This window comes from Vulpes vulpes, chromosome 12, assembly GCF_048418805.1.
Source record: "Vulpes vulpes isolate BD-2025 chromosome 12, VulVul3, whole genome shotgun sequence".
Taxonomy (NCBI): Eukaryota; Metazoa; Chordata; class Mammalia; order Carnivora; family Canidae; genus Vulpes; species Vulpes vulpes.
In genome coordinates, this window is record NC_132791.1 from 134,027,007 (window position 1) to 134,044,613 (window position 17,607).

General features: G+C 52.9%; 1 protein-coding gene across 6 annotated transcripts in view; it reads left to right on the forward strand.

The window, feature by feature from the left end:
- Positions 1-17,607, forward strand: part of DNAH2 (dynein axonemal heavy chain 2) — an 87,097-nt gene that overhangs the window by 36,912 nt on the left and 32,578 nt on the right. For all 6 annotated transcript variants that reach the window (XR_011995912.1, XR_011995911.1, XR_011995913.1 and 3 more), the window contains exons 24-50: positions 7-170; positions 1,180-1,341; positions 1,444-1,547; positions 2,952-3,108; positions 3,249-3,331; positions 3,447-3,627; positions 4,007-4,145; positions 5,593-5,810; positions 6,075-6,176; positions 6,504-6,629; positions 6,922-7,032; positions 7,271-7,459; positions 7,795-7,898; positions 7,994-8,183; positions 8,704-8,884; positions 9,585-9,712; positions 10,025-10,177; positions 10,429-10,554; positions 11,340-11,558; positions 11,818-11,935; positions 12,164-12,300; positions 12,755-12,892; positions 12,978-13,136; positions 15,599-15,751; positions 16,181-16,272; positions 16,566-16,764; positions 16,898-17,122. Coding sequence is in view for 3 of the 6 variants with exons in the window: in XM_026005413.2 (XP_025861198.2) it covers positions 7-170; positions 1,180-1,341; positions 1,444-1,547; positions 2,952-3,108; positions 3,249-3,331; positions 3,447-3,627; positions 4,007-4,145; positions 5,593-5,810; positions 6,075-6,176; positions 6,504-6,629; positions 6,922-7,032; positions 7,271-7,459; positions 7,795-7,898; positions 7,994-8,183; positions 8,704-8,884; positions 9,585-9,712; positions 10,025-10,177; positions 10,429-10,554; positions 11,340-11,558; positions 11,818-11,935; positions 12,164-12,300; positions 12,755-12,892; positions 12,978-13,136; positions 15,599-15,751; positions 16,181-16,272; positions 16,566-16,764; positions 16,898-17,122 (4,058 nt within the window). In the remaining 3 variants the exon portion in view is untranslated. The remainder of the gene's footprint in view (positions 1-6; positions 171-1,179; positions 1,342-1,443; positions 1,548-2,951; positions 3,109-3,248; positions 3,332-3,446; positions 3,628-4,006; positions 4,146-5,592; positions 5,811-6,074; positions 6,177-6,503; positions 6,630-6,921; positions 7,033-7,270; positions 7,460-7,794; positions 7,899-7,993; positions 8,184-8,703; positions 8,885-9,584; positions 9,713-10,024; positions 10,178-10,428; positions 10,555-11,339; positions 11,559-11,817; positions 11,936-12,163; positions 12,301-12,754; positions 12,893-12,977; positions 13,137-15,598; positions 15,752-16,180; positions 16,273-16,565; positions 16,765-16,897; positions 17,123-17,607) is intronic.

Here is a 17,607-nt window from a genome sequence, read left to right on the forward strand (position 1 = left end):
CCACAGGCCCCTTCACCAGTAATGTGGGATATCAGGCGGCCCTAGAGCAGATCACCCAGGTGCGGGCCATGCTCAATGCCATGCGGGAAGAAGAAAACAGCCTCCGCTCCAATCTGGGCATCTTCAAGATCGAGCAGCCAGCTTCTAAGGACCTGCAGAACCTGGAGAAGGTGGTGTGCTGGGCGAGGCCCCTGTGGTGAACGGGGCTGGGCGCTGGGAGCAGGAGCCTGGGGTCTGAGGGCCCAACCAGGAAGATGGGGAGTGTGAGAACCTTAAAAAAAAAAAAAAAAGGAGGTAAAATTCAGAAAGCAAGATAACCATTTTAAAGCAAACGATTTAGTGGCATTTTGTACATTTTACGATGTTGTGAGGTCATCAGCTCTGGCTCCAAAGCACTTTTATCACCATAGAAGGAAACCTACAGCCCTCTCCCCTCAGCCTCCCATGACCACTGATTCATCTTCTGTCCATGAATTTGCCTGCCCTGTACATTTCATATAAATGGAACCACACAATATGTGGCTTTTTCAGATCTGGCTTATTTGACTCACTATAATGTTTTGGAGGCTCATCCACATTGTTGCACACGTTGGTGCTTTGATCCTTTCTATGGCTGAGAAATCTTCTGTTGTGTGGACATTTGGCTCGTTTCTACCTTTCAGCTGTGTAGCTGCTATGAACATGTGTGTACTTGTATCTGCCAGCGGCCCCTTCCCAGTTCCCATGGGTGCAGCCATAGGAGCAGAATTGCTAGGTCAGGAGGCAACTCTGCACTTAATCTGTTGTAGAGCCATCAAGCTCTTTTCTCCAGCAGGGCAGTGTTTTATGCTCCCCCCAGCACCAAGTGAGTGCTCCTAATTCTCCACATCCTCATCCACACCCACCCCATGACATTTCTTGGCCTGGTCATCCTGCTGGGTGTGAAGTGGTATCTCAAGGTGGCTTTGATTTGCATGTCCAACTCTTGGCAAATGATATCAAGGATCTTTTCATGTGTTTGTCTCTTGACAAGATCCTAAGGCAAGTGAGTAGGGAAAAAGTTTGAACTGAGGAGGCAGCCCTACTATGTGGAGGGAAAGCCTTCTTAGAATGAGAGGAGCTGTGGACCTAAGTGTCATCAGCGGGGAAGAGGGCAGGTGTTCTGTCACTTAATGCACCTCTCTGCTCTTGGCCATGAAGGAGCTGGATGCACTCCAGCAAGTCTGGGAGATCACACGGGACTGGGAGGAGAACTGGAACCAGTGGAAGATTGGCCAGTTCCTGACCCTACAGACAGAGGCCATGGAGACTATGGCACATGGTCTGTTCCGCCGCCTCACCAGATTGGCCAAAGAGTACAAGGTGTGTGGAGGGTGGAGGGGGAGCAGGAGGTAAGCCCGCTGAGGAAGGGGGATAGTGTGGGGACAGTGGTCAGGGCTTCTGATGCCTCTGATTTTTGCCCAGGATCGCAACTGGGAAATTATTGAAACCACTCGCTCCAAAATAGAGCAGTTCAAGAGGATCATGCCTGTCATCTCGGACCTTCGAAACCCAGCCCTTAGAGAGAGGTGAGGCTGCTCCTCTGCTCCTCAGGGCCATCCCCTGGCCTGGGCCACCACCTGGTGATGCCCACAGACACACACCCTAAGGAGGCCTTCACTTGGGCCTGCCCAGTCCTCTGTCTCATGCATCGTCCTGGGTTTTCTAGCCTTCTTGGCTCCTTCCCTATTTCCTTCCCCCTGCATCTCCCTCGCTTTATGTCTTCTGTCTCCAAAAGGCTTTATTCTCTTTTCAAAAAACGATTTTATTTATTTGAGAGAGACAGAAAGAAAGTGAATATGGGGGGGCGGAGCAGATGGAGAGAGAGAATCTCAAGCAGACTCCCTGCTTAGCATGGAGCTGGATGCAGGGCTTGATCTCACAACCCTGAGATCATGATCTAAGCCAAAACCAAGAGTTGGATGCTTAACTGACTGAGTTGGATGCTTAACTGACTGAGCCACTGACTGAGCCACCCCTGGAAGGTTTTCTTTTTTTGTAGCCAAAAGTATCTCTTTCTTCTTTCATGGTTTTTGCTTTAGGTCTTTGTTGAAGAAAACCTCCCAGATTTTTTTTTAAAGCATTTAAAAAATTTATTTATTTATTTATGATAGTCACAGAGAGAGAGAGAGAGGCAGAGACATAGGCAGAGGGAGAAGCAGGCTCCATGCACCGGGAGCCCAACGTGGGACTCAATCCCGGGTCTCCAGGATCGTGCCCTGGGCCAAAGGCAGGCGCTAAACCACTGCACCACCCAGGGATCCCAAACCTCCCAGATTTAAACATGCACTCTTTCTGTACTTTCCTCTAATACTTTATAATTTTATTTTGCAAGGTTTACTCTTTTGACGTGTGTGGAATCCATTACATTGTAGACGAGGCCTTTGAAGCCACTGAGAACAGAATAAACTCTTTTATAAGTGGCATTTTAATAATTATCCATTTAGAAGGAAATAATTTCATTTCTTACCCATTGCATCCAGTACAGTGATTTTGACAGTGCTTTACCATTAAGCATCTGGTGGTTATGTACAACCTGACTACCTCACCTGCTTCACTTGTTCAAGCTCCCCTAGGCTCAGCTTCCTTGGGTCCAATAGGAAGAACCAAAGTTCCTCCTTTACAGTGGGTATGTGAATTAAATGGGGCATTTCATGCAAAGTGCTTGGCCCTGTGCACGATCTACAGTAAACCTGCAGTGATCAGTCTGAACTCCCTTCCCAGAGAATCAACACCTCAATCTCTGACCTCCTTACAGTGCCTAAGATCGCATCTTAGGGCCTATGTAGTAAATGTGTGTTGAATCGTGAATAAATACGTAAATGGAGTATTCTGTCCCAATGGGAAAAAGAAAACCTGTGGATTGATGTGAACACTTTCTAGTAGATTTTGATATCGGGCCTCATGACCTGACCTTCTGTCCCTGGCCACAGGCACTGGGATCAGATCAGGGACGAGATCCAACGGGAGTTTGATCAAGAATCTGAGAGCTTCACCTTGGAGCAGATTGTGGACCTTGGGAGGGACCAGCATGTGGAGAAAATTGGGGAGATCTCTGCATCAGCGACCAAAGAACTGGCTATAGAGTTGGTATGACTGATTCCCCTCCCACAGCCCCTATTCCCTGAGTCTTCTGCAGCCAGCTTTTCAGGATCCAATGGCCCCTCTGAGTTCTGTTCCCCCTAGGGACTAAAAACAGGATTGTTCTGTCCCCCAATTTCTTTTTCCAGGCTTTACAGAACATTGCCAAGACCTGGAATGTGATTCAGCTGGACATAGTGCCCTATAAGGATAAAGGCCATCACCGACTCAGGTAGTGAGGGCCTCAGGGTGGCAGGGCAGGGGACAGGCTGCATGATCTGGGCTGCATAGCCTCTGGAGGTTTGGCACATGGGAATGGACTACAGTTCTGATGTTTTCTACTGCAGAGGCACAGAGGAGGTGTTCCAGGCATTGGAAGATAACCAGGTGGCCCTGTCTACCATGAAGGCTTCTCATTTTGTCAAGGCCTTTGAGAAGGACGTGGACCACTGGGAACGTTGCCTCTCCCTCATTTTGGAGGTTGTTGAGATGGTGCTCACGGTGCAGCGCCAGTGGATGTACCTAGAGGTCAGGACTCCCTGCCTGAGCTGCTCCTGTAAACCACCTTTACTCCTTTCTCTGCATATGACCTATATATTGGCTCTACTGGCCATGTTTTCCCACCTCTCAAGTCATTCTTTCCCTGGGCCCAAGTGTCTGAGTCTTAGTGATGACCTCTCAGGTTCAGTTCCCTCCTTGAGCAGCCTTAGCCCTTCTTCCATTTTTCTTCTTGAACCCAGGATCTGGCCTCCCAGTCCCAACTGTCCTTCCAGAACTTGGGCATCTTGCCTTTGGTTCTAATGCTCGTTACCTTCCACTTAGCTGTCATTCCTGGTCTGGGAGTGGAGAGCAGAATGTGGGGAACAGGTGAGAAACAGCCTCTCATCCCCAACTCTTGGCCCCTCAGAATATCTTCCTTGGAGAGGACATCCGTAAGCAGCTGCCTAGTGAATCAGCCCTTTTTGACCAGGTCAACAGCAACTGGAAAACCATCATGGACCGGATGAGCAAGGACAGCAATGCTCTCCGGAGCACTCACCATCCAGGTCTGTTGAGCTTCATAGCCTCTTATCCTGACAGAGGCTGGGTTGATGCTGAGTACGTGTGATGTCGTGTCCACATGCTTCATTTATTGAAAGGCTGTGGTACCTGGCTTTTGTACCAGCACCATCGTTGCCTCTTCTGAGCATGAAATAACAGTTTAGTGAGTGAAACTCAACAAATACTTGGGTGGAGTAAACTAGTGGGATGGCGTGTGAGGAGGTGAAAGAGAGACATACACACAGAAAGGCTGGTTGGTTTTGGTAGAGTGTGGTCAAGACTCAGGAAGTAAGGTCTGATGATGGATGCCAAGCGTGGGCATCCTGAGGAGAAGAGTTCTGTCACAAGGTTCAGAAGACACCTTTGTTTATCCTTGGGCCAACTTAATGATTTTTCATTTTCCCAAGAACCTTGGGTATATGTATTTAAAAAGCCTTAATTTTAATTATTCTGATCAATGTCTGCATGAGGATATGCAAAGTTGAGTGACAGCATGCATTTGTTAGAAAATAATATTTGAGATCATTGGCAAAATTACATTTTGGAACAATTTATAAGCAAAGCCAGAGAAACAAGTATCCCTTCATTGAGCACAAGCACCAAATTCATCTCACCCACTGCTACTGAATCACCCTGTGATCTTCAGGGGCCACACAGAGGCCCAGCAGCCCATGGACTTTGTACTTGAAGGCACGAGGATCTCCTCAGAGTTTGGATTCCAGGGCATTCATATTTTCTCCAGAAAGCTAGAAACTGGGAAAACAAGGGAATAAACCAATCAAAACCCAAGGCTTGGAGGAAACTAAGATTATTGAGAACCTGCAACCGTGAATCTGTTTTTCTTAGAACCTGGAATTGTTCTTTGAGGTAGATACTACTACCATTTAACCCATAAAGAGGTAAAAGCTCAAACAGACATGCTAGTTAGTGAAAGGGCAGCAGTTTGAATGGCCATCTCTGCTCCTCTGTCTAATGCGCTTTTCACTCTACCTTGAGGGACACTGGAACCCCTGGTGCCTGCAGACTTCTTTCGATGTGTGCATATGATATATATTGAAATCAAATGATCTCATTTGTTGGATTGTGCTCATGCGGAACTGGCTCTAATATCCAGCTCTTGAGGTGACTGGCTGAGCTGGAGGGATGGAACTGTCATTGTGAGACTGAAGGGAGATGACATGTCGCTATATTCGTGGAATCCTGTATACCGTATAATTAATGCATAGTGTAAAAAATGCAGACTAGTGTACAATGGACACTTGATTAATTAATGAAGAGGATGGGCTAAGCAGGATAGAGTGATTTGGAGACACTTCTCTGCTTCTAGCAACCATTATAGCAATGTGTACCCCAATATCTGAGAGCTGGCAAAGTGGGTACAGTCACACACTCCACATCCACTCAGGGCCATGGTAAAGGGCCCTCAAATGTCATTCCTTGCTCTTATTCCAGGCCTTTTGGACACCTTGATAGAAATGAACACAGTCCTGGAAGATATCCAGAAGTCTCTGGATATGTATCTAGAGACCAAGCGCCATATTTTCCCCCGTTTCTACTTCCTGTCCAATGATGACCTCCTGGAGATTCTGGGCCAGTCCCGCAACCCAGAGGCTGTCCAGCCCCACCTCAAAAAATGCTTTGACAACATCAAACTGCTGAGAATACAGAAGGTCAGCAGAGCCGGCCAGGATGGGATGGAGGGCGGGGGAGAGACACTGATGACCTAGAGGTACTCCAGGCCTTGGAAGGGACCGTCCCCTCCCAACAGGAGGGGGACATGAATGATTCTGGATTACCTGGGACAGAACTTTTTAGAATTGGTTAACATTAGGGTTGGCGGGAGGAGCAGAGACTACCTTCACAGGGCCCAGGAACTTCTAGGTGGATATCATGAGTGTGCAGGCCAGACCATTAAGAGCTTCCCGTTTTTATAGGTTGGGGGACCCAGCAGCAAATGGGAAGCTGTAGGAATGTTCTCGGGTGATGGCGAGTACATTGATTTCCTCCACCCAGTACTTCTAGAAGGGCCCGTGGAGGTGAGTAGTAGTGAGGGTCTAAAAATCTAGCTGACTCTTCTTCCCCTTGGAGAGTTTGCTTGGCTCTGTGAGGAGAGAACCTTTCTGTGAAGGCACATTGGTCACTTTCCCCCTCCCACCTGCCATTGCTAAAAACCCTAAGCTCTCCCCTGAACCTGAAAAGCAGACAGCCTGCCTCCTAGCCTCCAGGTCCCTCAGGGACCCCAGCCAGCTGCTGCCTAGCCTGGGCTTGTCTCTGGGGCCCAAAGCCTTGGAGTCCCGTTTCCTAAACCCCTGCCCTCTGGGGATGCTTGTCTCTGGCCCTAAGGCCCTGTCCCCTCCCCCCAGTCCTGGCTTGGTGATGTGGAACGGACCATGAGGGTGACCCTACGGGACCTTCTCCGGAACTGTCGCCTGGCCCTCAAGAAGTTTCTTAACAAGAGGGACAAATGGGTGAAGGAGTGGGCTGGCCAGGTGAGCTGGGGTCAGCAGAAACCGTGGAATAAGAAAGGGCTGAAGGGGAGCAGCAAATGTCAAGACAGAATGTTGAGTCTCACCAAATGCAAGCTTCTTGCCCCTGTTCTGGGCAAAGGCCTTGCCACCCTGAGTGCTAGATGCTTAGCTCCTGCCTGTAGGCCTGTGCCCCATCCTTCAAAGCAGATGAAGTGTATAAAGAGAGGAGTAGCACCAGGCACAGGAAGAGGCAGGGGTTTGGGAGCTGGGCTGCGGGGGTGGCCAGCAGATCCAGCCTCTGCATGTGTCCCAGATGGTGATCACTGCCAGTCAGATCCAGTGGACGGCAGATGTCACCAAGTGTCTGCTGACAGCTAAGGAGCGAGGAGACAAGAAAATCCTCAAGGTCATGAAGAAGAAGCAGGTGAGGAGCCCTATGGGTCGGAGCTAGGGTCACAGCGAGGGTGCCTTGTGGCAGAAGTCTGGCGATGAAAGTCTGGGAGGCTCAGAAGGGCATTTGCCTGGTGGATGTTGGGGGTCAGGAATCTTGGGGGTTTGGGATCAGCGCTGGGATGGGAAGTCGGGTGAGGCTGGGATGAGGCGTGGTCAGGGTTTGGTTGCCTTGCCCCCTCTGCTTTCTTCCCTGCCTCCTCATCCCACAGGTGTCGGTGCTGAATAAGTATTCAGAAGCCATCAGGGGGAACTTGACCAAAATCATGCGGCTGAAAATTGTGGCACTGGTGACGATAGAAGTCCATGCCCGGGACGTGCTGGAGAAGCTGTACAAGAGCGGCCTCATGGACATGAGCTCCTTCGACTGGCTCAGCCAGCTGCGCTTCTACTGGGAGAAGGTGCTTGCGGGCCTCATGCTTTAAATCACCTTCTCTTGATGCCATGGTACCCTGACCCCACCCTCGCTCCCACCACGGTACCCTAACCTAGGATCCTAGGAGGATCCTCGTCTCCTGGATCAGGAGTAGCAAATCATTCTTTTGGTGGTGCCCACTGTGACTGTCACTTGACTGGGCCCAGAGAGACTGCGGGCAGCTGCTGTGTACATTGGGGAGGGGGGTCGTGCAGCATGATATCCACTGTCCATCTGGGCCATGAACCCTCTGCAGTCTGAACGGAACCCCTGCTCGTGCCCTCTGGCTCCTGCAAGCACCCCCCGCCCCTGTTTCTCCAGGATCTGGACGACTGTATGATCCGCCAGACCAACACGCAGTTCCAGTACAGTTATGAGTACTTGGGTAACTCTGGCCGGCTCGTCATCACCCCCCTGACAGACAGGTGGGCTGGGTGCGGTGACACGGTGGCGCGGCAGGGCGGCAGATGCTGTGGGGATGCTGCTAGGAGTCTGACCCACTCTTGCCCTCAATTGGCAGGTGTTACATGACGCTGACCACAGCACTGCACCTGCATCGGGGGGGCTCCCCCAAAGGTCCTGCAGGCACAGGCAAGACGGAGACCGTCAAGGATCTGGGCAAGGCGCTTGGCATATACGTCATCGTGGTCAACTGCTCCGAGGGCCTGGATTATAAGTCCATGGGCAGGATGTACTCAGGCCTGGCCCAGGTCCGTACCCCGAACCCCAACCCAGAGGCCCCATATGTATGGTACAGTCCCAGAAGGTCAGCTAAAACCCAGTGCAATTCCCTGCTTTGTCACATCCACCACCTCATCCTTCAGGTCGTCCCCTCAGGTCCCTGTGCCTCCTGGAGCTTCGCTCAGGCTTAATTTCTGCTTATTTGAAAACCTGAAAGATGATGTCAGGGCTCAATGAGGTAACGCATATCAACCGGTTTAGGGCACAGGCTTCTGTGCTCACAAATTCCCCACTCTGGGCTCTTCCCAGCCCGCACCTGCTCTAGCACTCTCTGAGATTGTCCCGTCTGGCCAGGAAGTTCTGGCCATAGACTGCCATGGGGCTACGTGCCACCCCACTGCCCTCTACCCCACCGAGCATAGATGTTTTAGAGACCCCCACACCCATCAGGACATTTCAGGCAGGCTATGCTAGCCAGGGTTCCCAGTGCCTCCCCATTGGAGGGGCCACTACTTCTCTGGCCCCAGCGACTCTGCCTCCCATCCACAGACCGGCGCCTGGGGCTGCTTTGATGAGTTTAACCGCATCAACGTGGAGGTGCTGTCAGTGGTGGCCCAGCAGATCCTGTCCATCCTGTCCGCCCTGGCCGCCAGCCTCACCCGCTTCTACTTTGAGGGCTTTGAAATAAACCTGGTGTGGTCCTGTGGGATCTTTATCACCATGAACCCTGGTACGGGGTGGGGAGCAGAACTGGGTGTCCAGGGCAAACAGCTGCGTGCCGCCCCCCTCCCAGGGAAGCATGTTTAGCCCAAGTGGAAGGTGGCTAAGGACAATAAAGCATGATATGAGGGTAAACATCCAACTTTCTGGAGGAGGGGAGGCAGTCTTCCTGGCTGCCCTAAACGGGTCGATAACCATTTGTGTCTACACCCACCCCAGTCCTCTGGGATACTTTGCCATCCCCCTGCTGGACCTGCTCCCTAAGTTCTGGTCCACCTGCCACCCCTTTTGCAGACATGAGGGATCTCCACAGAATGCAGAGCCGGGGCGCTCTCCTTCCTGCTCCCTAGGACGGGCCCCGGGGAGGGATCTGCGGGGCCAACGGGAAGGGGCTCAGGTACTGAAATGAAAGAGTCAGAGAGATGGGTGGTGAGGACACGGGCTGCCGTGAGTTATGCACGTGCTCGGAGAGGTGGGAGATTGTCAGCTCTGTGATCTGAGTTTGAAACAGGGCCGCGTAGAAAGGAAGGAGAGGACCAGGGATTGGACCGAGGGCCCCCCCACCCCCCCGAGGAGGGGAGAGCCTGGAGCTGGAGCTGAGGAATGGGGGGGGGGGCAGGGGGCAAGCTAGGGTTGGGGAGAACAGGGCCGAGTGAGAAGTGGGTCTGTGGGGAGTGGTCTGGGTTCTAAATAAACTCACTGTTTTCCAGGCTACGCTGGTCGCACGGAGCTGCCGGATAACCTGAAATCCATGTTCCGCCCCATCGCCATGGTGGTGCCTGATTCTACTCTTATCGCAGAGATCATCCTCTTTGGGGAGGGCTTTGGCAACTGTAAGGTATGCCCGTGATGTCCTGGCATTGATTATCTTGCTTCCCTTCCACGGTGACTCCCAGACGGAGGCGCCCCAGGAGCCTCACAGCCTGCCTGTCCTCCATGGAACGTCTTGGTTGCTGTCCATGGGGTGCGGAGGCCTCCCCTCAGTCAAGTCCCTGATCCGTGTTGCCACCATTCCCAACATCTTCTCCTTGGGATTGTCCACAGGTTGCAGCCAGCCACCCTGCATCCCAGGGCTGGCTGCTAATAGTCCCTGTGGAGGCAGGAGGCTGCTGGGGAGGTCGAGATTTCCCCCTCTGTGTTCCTTCCCCAGATTCTGGCCAAGAAAGTGTACACACTCTACTCACTGGCTGTGCAGCAGCTCTCCAGGCAGGACCACTATGACTTTGGCCTGCGTGCCCTCACGTCCCTCCTGCGCTACGCCGGCAAGAAGCGCCGCCTGCAACCGGATCTGTCTGATGAAGAGGTAGATCGGGGCCTCAGCCCTTGGGGGTTACCCTTCACAGTCACTGGTCCCCTGGTGCCTCCACCAAAGCTCTGCAAATCCCTTCCCCAGATCAAGACCCCCCCACCCTTCTGCCTGTCCCCCACGTTGCCTGTCATACCGCTGACAACTCACTCGGGTGTGTGCCTTGTTCAGCCCTTTACAGAGGGAGGGCCTGGTGGGTGCCCAGGCCCTGGTTCCTCAGGCCGGAGTCTTCGTCTTTCCCCATCCAGGTTCTGCTGCTCTCGATGCGGGACATGAACATTGCCAAGCTAACCTCGGGCGACGTGCCGCTCTTCAATGCCATCGTGCAAGATCTGTTCCCCAACGTTGAGCTGCCTGTCATTGACTACGGCAAGGTATTTGCTCCTCGTTACCCTCGCCAACCTCACATGGGCATGTGGGTGCAGGTGCCGGATGCTTGGCTCCCAGGCCCTGTTCCATCCACAGGCCGGGCCTCCTTATCCATGAAACCATGTAGACCTACTCCAACACCGCACTCTCGCTGCGGCCCCCACGCTCCTGACTCAGCGGGTCTCTGACTCTACGAAGCCCCCAGAGCCTTCCTACTTTCTCTGCACCCACCCATCCCTCCTGCCTCTACATTACTACCCTCCTCAGGGGTGTGGAGAGGTTGCCAGAGCAGGAGCCGTGTCAGAACAGTAGGACCGAAGGGGTGGGAGGGAAGACGATTCTCCAAAGTACAGGAATTATCTTCTCTGGTGGATCAATGGTTTAGATACCCTGGATGATCCTTTCACTCGAAACCACTAATGTACTGGTTAGAATATATCCTTGTAAATGGGTCACTAAGCTGCCAAGAAAGAATAAAGATTCTGGGGTGGGAGGGGGTGAAAGCAGGGAGATGACACAACACCCTGACAAGGAATGCGCCCTCATCACTCCCATTTAGTGGAGGAGGACACTGAGGCCCAGAGCAGGCCCTTTGGGGTCTCTGCCCTTCAGTGGGCTGGCTTGCTCCTGAGTGTGTGGTGGCTGGAGCTCAGGGGCCCTGGAGCCGTTTCTAACAGCCCGAAAGTGACACCCCCCACCCCGGATGGCGGCAATGGGCAGGGGGTGGTTTGAGAGTCGTTCTCGGCCCCTGGCTTTCTCTTCCATGTCTGTGTACTTTCACTTCTCTCAGCTGCGGGAGACCATCGAGCAGGAGATCCATGACATGGGCCTGCAGAGCACACTGTTCACCCTCACCAAGGTCATCCAGCTGTATGAGACCAAGAACTCCCGCCACTCCACCATGATTGTGGGCTGCACAGGCAGCGGCAAGACCACCTCGTGGCGTGTCCTCCAATCCTCCCTGTCCAACTTGTGCCGCGCCGGAGAGCCCAACTTCAACATTGTCAGGGTACTGAGCTGGGACAGTGAAGCACCTGGCAGAGACCAGCTGGGTGGGCAGACCGTGGTGGTGGGGTGGGGGTATTGGGGGGGCGGGGACCAGGGGCACAGTGTGGTCCAGGAGGGCAGGGCTGGGGGCCAGGAGGGGTTTCTGGGACAGATGGGAGACCCAAGGGCAAATGGAGATGGTGGGGATGGAAGTAGACGGAGACCTTGGCCTTGGTGTCTGCCAGCCGCTCAACGCACACCCCACCCCCTTGTCCCTTTAGGAGTTCCCTCTGAACCCAAAGGCGCTGTCCCTAGGGGAGTTGTATGGGGAATATGACCTCAACACTAACGAGTGGACGGATGGCGTCCTGTCCAGCGTCATGCGGACAGCATGCGCAGGTGCCCAGAGGGCCATGGGGTGGGCAGGGCAGGTGCCTGAGTCTTGGGGGTGGGTGGGGGGATGGTCTGGGGCTAGGAAGTCCACATTTGGGGGCAAGATGCCTGGGGAGTGCTGAGGTACCAGGAGGCACGTGCTCACATCCCTGAGGAGATGAATGTGTGGGACGTGGAGGGGGAGGTATCTGGGGAAAGAAGGTCTGGCTTCCTGACCATCTTCCTCCTGCCAAGATGAGAAGCCGGACGAGAAGTGGATCCTTTTCGACGGCCCCGTGGACACGCTGTGGATCGAGAGCATGAACTCGGTCATGGACGACAACAAAGTCCTCACCCTCATCAATGGGGAGCGCATCGCGATGCCTGAGCAGGTGTGGACCCAGCAGGGCTGGTAGGGGGGCAGGGGCACCCCCAGAGGGAAAGGTTCTGGGGGAGGGGTGAAGAGAACACCTGGATTCAGAGAGACCTGTGGCTGAGGGAGAGTATCCCAGCGGCTGTGAGGACAACTGTGTGCCAGGAAGCCCTGTGCACAGTGATGCAGACCCCAAGGACCTGCGGGGACACCACCTTCCCTTGTTTGCCTGGGGTTCTGGATTCTCGGGCTGCATCCATCCACTTGGTGCAGCCAGAGAGTGGTCTTGCATAAGCTTGACCTTGAAAGAGCCCTAAATTCTTTTTAAAAAGCCAGTCGTTTGTAAACCTTCCTTCTTTATTCATCCTGCCACACCTGGCACTTGGATAGAGACATTTTGGGACGTCTGGGTGTTTCTCTCACTGGAGGTCGAGTGGTGGGAAAGATGAAGCTCTGACAAAATATCTCCATAGGTGTCTCTTGTGTTCGAAGTGGAGAACTTGGCCATGGCCTCTCCTGCCACAGTTTCCCGCTGCGGGATGGTCTACACTGACTACACCGACCTGGGCTGGAAGCCATATGTGCAGTCCTGGCTGGATAAGAGGCCAAAGGTCTGAAGGGAGCTGTGGGAGGGAGAGGAGCCCATGTGGCCCGAGGCCGACGAGCGATTGCAGAACCCTTCTTGTTTGCCTGCAGACTGAGGTGGAGCCCCTGCAGCGCATGTTTGAGAAGTTCATCAACAAGATGCTGGCCTTCAAGAAGGACAATTGCACTGAGCTGGTGCCCCTCCCGGAATACAGTGGGATTGTCTCCCTCTGCAAGCTGTACTCAGCCCTGGCCACACCGGAGAATGGGGTGAGCAGGGTTGGAGCAGAGCCAGGGCAGGAAGGGCTCATGACCTCACGGGAACAACTTCCGGACATGGTGTGTCTCAGCCTTGGTTTGAATATACATGAGTGGAACAGGGACCCCCAGAGGGTGGCCTCACCCATGGTGGCACAGTGCGGGGCGTGCGTGTGCATGTGCGTGCCAGTCGTGGAGGGCCAGACTCAGGACTCGGACTTGCTTATTACGTACACAGTGAAATCTCACTGTGATCTCTGACCATTATTTTGGGAGGGTAGTTCATTTGGTTCCTCATTTCTCCATCCTTTCAAAAAATATATATTAAATTTTGGAATAGGGGAGGCCTTGGGATGCTGTTTCAGCTGGACGGAGCCCCCAGCCTCCTCCGACAAGGGGGTTTCAGAAATTATCAGGCTGACTGATATTTAGGAAAAATGTTCAGTTTAGGATTGTGGGGTGAGGACCAAAACTAGATATTTTTCTGAGATTAAATCACTGCCTAGAAACGGTTCCTCTTGTTTATAAGGACAATGCCAGGTAACCAGGCTGTTAATATGAAGTTAGAGGACAACAGTATGTGCCGTTCCTGGTACAGTTAATCTAAATTGAAACTCTCTAGATGAACTAGGAAGGCAAGGGACAGAACAGGGCCCGTGGTAGAGTGATGGTGGCACAGGGGTACTGGGGAGGGCAGGCCAGGGTGGGGTCGGGAGGGGAGAGGGGGTGAGGTGAGCTGTGTGCTGAGCTAAGCTAGAAGAGCAGACTAAGGACCCCACATCAAATGTGATGGACAGTAAAGCCTCCATATGGTTTCCCACCTACGACTCGTGATTGAGGGTTATTCTAGGCCCCAATCCAATATTCTGGATTGGCAGCAACTTGTGTGTCATGTTATCTGTAGTTCTAGGTATATGAGTTCAGAACCCATCCTCAAGAGCTCCCTACTCATGGCCTGTGGCAGGTTGCAGATGTCACCGTCCCAGAGACAGCCTTGTGTGTTCCACACCCCCTGTGTCAGCAGCACCTGCCACCTGCCCTCGGGGTGGGTGTTGAAAGCAGGAGTCTACACACGCTATTTCTGGGGGTGCCCCCGGCTGGCTGGGTCTGTGGAGTATGTGACTCTTGATCTCAAGGTCATAAGTTCAAATCCTGCGTTGGGCGTGCAGCTTACTTAAAAATAAACAAACATGCTGTTTCTGCCGCGAACTTGGTCCATTTTAAATTTAAATTTTCATTTTTTTAGATTCATTTTGCATTACACAAGTGATAGTTGAATCTAATTTCCTTTATAAAAGTTAAAAATTTTCATATAAAAAAGCTCAAGTCTGGTTGGGTCACCCTCTCCTCCCAATCCTGGCCTGCCCCCTGCCACCTCCCCTGCTCTACACAAGTAACCACTGCAGTGTGTTTGTAGTATGGTTACAGATTTATTTATTTATTTATTTATTTATTTATTTATTTATTTATGATAGTCACACACAGAGAGAGAGAGAGGCAGAGACATAGGCAGAGGGAGAGGCAGGCTCCATGCACCGGGAGCCCGATGTGGGATTCAATCCCGGGTCTCCAGGATGGCGCCCTGGGCCAAAGGCAAGCGCTAAACCACTGCGCCACCCAGGGATCCCTGTTACAGAACTTTTATGTACATATTTATGTGCAAGCCCATAGGTGTCCCAAGCCCTATCATGGCCCCAAATACCATGATATGGTATTTGAAAACCATATCATGTTACATAGCGTATTTGCAAAATGCTTACTAAGCGGCAATGTGGTTTTGAGTTCTGCGTTGCTCCATGTAGATTGATTTCATTGCTCATAACCACTGTATACTATTCCACCACAGAACACAGCATTTTATTTTTCCATCCCTCTACTGGTGGACGTGTAGGTCATCTCCAATTTTTTGCACTTACAAAGAAGACACCGCAGATGCCCCTGGACCTATCTCCTTGAGCGCCTTTGACGCTTCTTTAGGGTAGATATGGTGTGGTGACATCGCTGCTGTGTCTTTTTTTTTTTAAGATTTTATTTACTTATTTATTTGAGAGAGAGAGAGAGAGTGAGAGTGCGAGAGAGAGCATGAGCAGGGGAAGGGGCAGAGGGAGGGGGAGAATGTCAAGCAAACTCCCTGCTCAGTGCAGAGCCTGATGCAGGGCTCGATCTCACGACCCCGAGATCATGACCCAAGATGAAACCAAGAGTCAGGACACTCAGCTGACTGTACCCTGACGCCGTGTCTTTACAGAACAGCAGAGAGGAGACTTGGGGTGACTGCTGAGCTATGGGAAGCTTCAGGCTTACCTCAGTGTTTTAAATCTCAGGTCATCCACAACAACGTGGTTTTACAAGCAGAGCAGGAAGGGAGAACTCCACGCCCTTGCAGTGATCTGTCAGGATAGACAACCCCACCCCCCGCACCCCCATCTCTTACAGAAAGAGGAGGCTACTTCCCCTTCTCTCCTCCCATCCAGGTGAACCCAGCCGATGGTGAAAACTACATCTCCATGGTGGAGCTGACCTTTGTATTCAGCATGATCTGGTCAGTGTGCGCCTCCGTGGATGAGGAGGGACGCAAGAAGATCGACAGTTACCTCCGGGAGATTGAGGGCTCCTTTCCCAATAAGGTCAGGACGCTTGGGCCCAGCTCTCCTAGCATCCTATTTTTTTTGTTGTTGTTGTTAAGATTTTATTTATTTATTTGACACACACACACAGAGACAGTACAAGCAAGGGGGAGGGAAAGAGGGAGAGGGATAGGGAGGAGCAGGCTTCCCACTGAGCAGGTCGAGCCCAGGGATGCAGGGCTCGACCCCAGGATCCTGGGAACCACAACCTGAGATAAAGGCCGATGCCCAACCGACTGAGCCACCCAGGCCCCAGGCGCCCCCTCGGTGTCCTATTTTTCCAGAACCCTGCAGTACCCCTGGAACCACGCTCTGCTGGGGTTTCAGCCTGCCAACACCGCTTTCTCACCCAGTGGGCCGTGGGCACCCCTGCCGGGCTGCGGAGAACTAATAAAGGCCATGGTAGCCTCACACACATTCCCTCCTCAGGACACGGTGTATGAATACTTTGTGGATCCCAAGATGCGGAACTGGACATCCTTTGAGGACAAGCTCCCTAAGAGTTGGCGCTACCCTCCCAAGTGAGAGCAGGCCCCAGGTGGGCCGGCCTTGGGGCTCTGGTTGGTGGGAGATGTGGCCAGAAGCAAAAGGGAGCTATAGGAGGGAGGGGGGCTCCCGGATGGGGGGCAGCAGGGTCTAGAGGGCAAGGACAGGGTTCTTTTTTTTTTTTTTTTTTTTAAGGACAGGGTTCTTAAGGAGGGAAGGAGGACGCCTGCTCTGCAAGGGTCAGGGTTGGTGACGGGTGAGGCAGAGGAGAGCGGGAGCAGGAAAGGAGTGGCCCGGGCCCTTGGACAGCGCTCACCTTCCTCTCCAGCTCCCCCTTCTATAAGATCATGGTGCCTACTGTTGACACTGTTCGCTACAACTATCTGGTGAGCGCCTTGGTGGCCAACCAGAATCCCATCCTGCTGGTGGGCCCCGTGGGAACCGGAAAGACATCCATCGCCCAGAGTGTTCTGCAGTCCTTGCCCTCCATCCAGTGGTCGGTGCTCACGATCAACATGTCTGCGCAGGTGTGCAGCCGGGGACCCTGGCTCTGCCTGCCTTTGGCCCTCCCTTGGGGTCCGGGCCTGGCCACACTGCTTCCGAACCCTGTCTTTCTCCTGTGAGACCCCAGCCCTCCTCCTGTTCCCCCCCTTCCACCAGACCACATCCAATAACGTGCAGAGCATCATTGAGAGCAGGGTAGAGAAGCGAACCAAGGGTGTCTACGTGCCATTTGGGGGAAAAAGCATGATCACCTTTATGGATGACCTGAACATGCCAGCCAAGGACACCTTTGGGTCTCAGCCACCCCTGGAACTGATTCGCCTCTGGATCGACTATGGCTTCTGGTATGATCGTTCCAAGCAGACCATCAAGTACATCAGAGTAAGCCTCCCAAGACTTTGCTCTTCAGGCCTCTGTTCCCTGCCATGGCAGGGTCAGTTCCCATGCCCGGGGACCCCCCGAAAGAATCCTGTAACCTGGGTTCCTCTCTACCCAGACATTATCCGTCCCTATTATCGACTCTCCTTGGGGACTCTGCCCTGTGCTTTGGGACCTCAGGATCTTCTGCTCTCCCTTCTGCTCCTTCCCTGAGCTCACCTGCCAACCTTGATGCCGCCCCCAACAGCCCAAGTGCCTGGGGTCCCCATTCCCCCATGTTTCCAGCATCTCCCTCCAGCCAGGCTCTGCTCCCCTGAGATTCTGAGCATCTTGTTTGACTCCTTCTCCCAAATCCATGGGCAGCAACTCTTCCATCCTCACTGCTGGGGCCCGTCCATCTGGCACTTGGGGCCAAAAACTCTCCTAACACTTAGCATATTCTTCTGTTTCTGAGAAAGAACACACACACGTTCCACATGCGCGTGCAC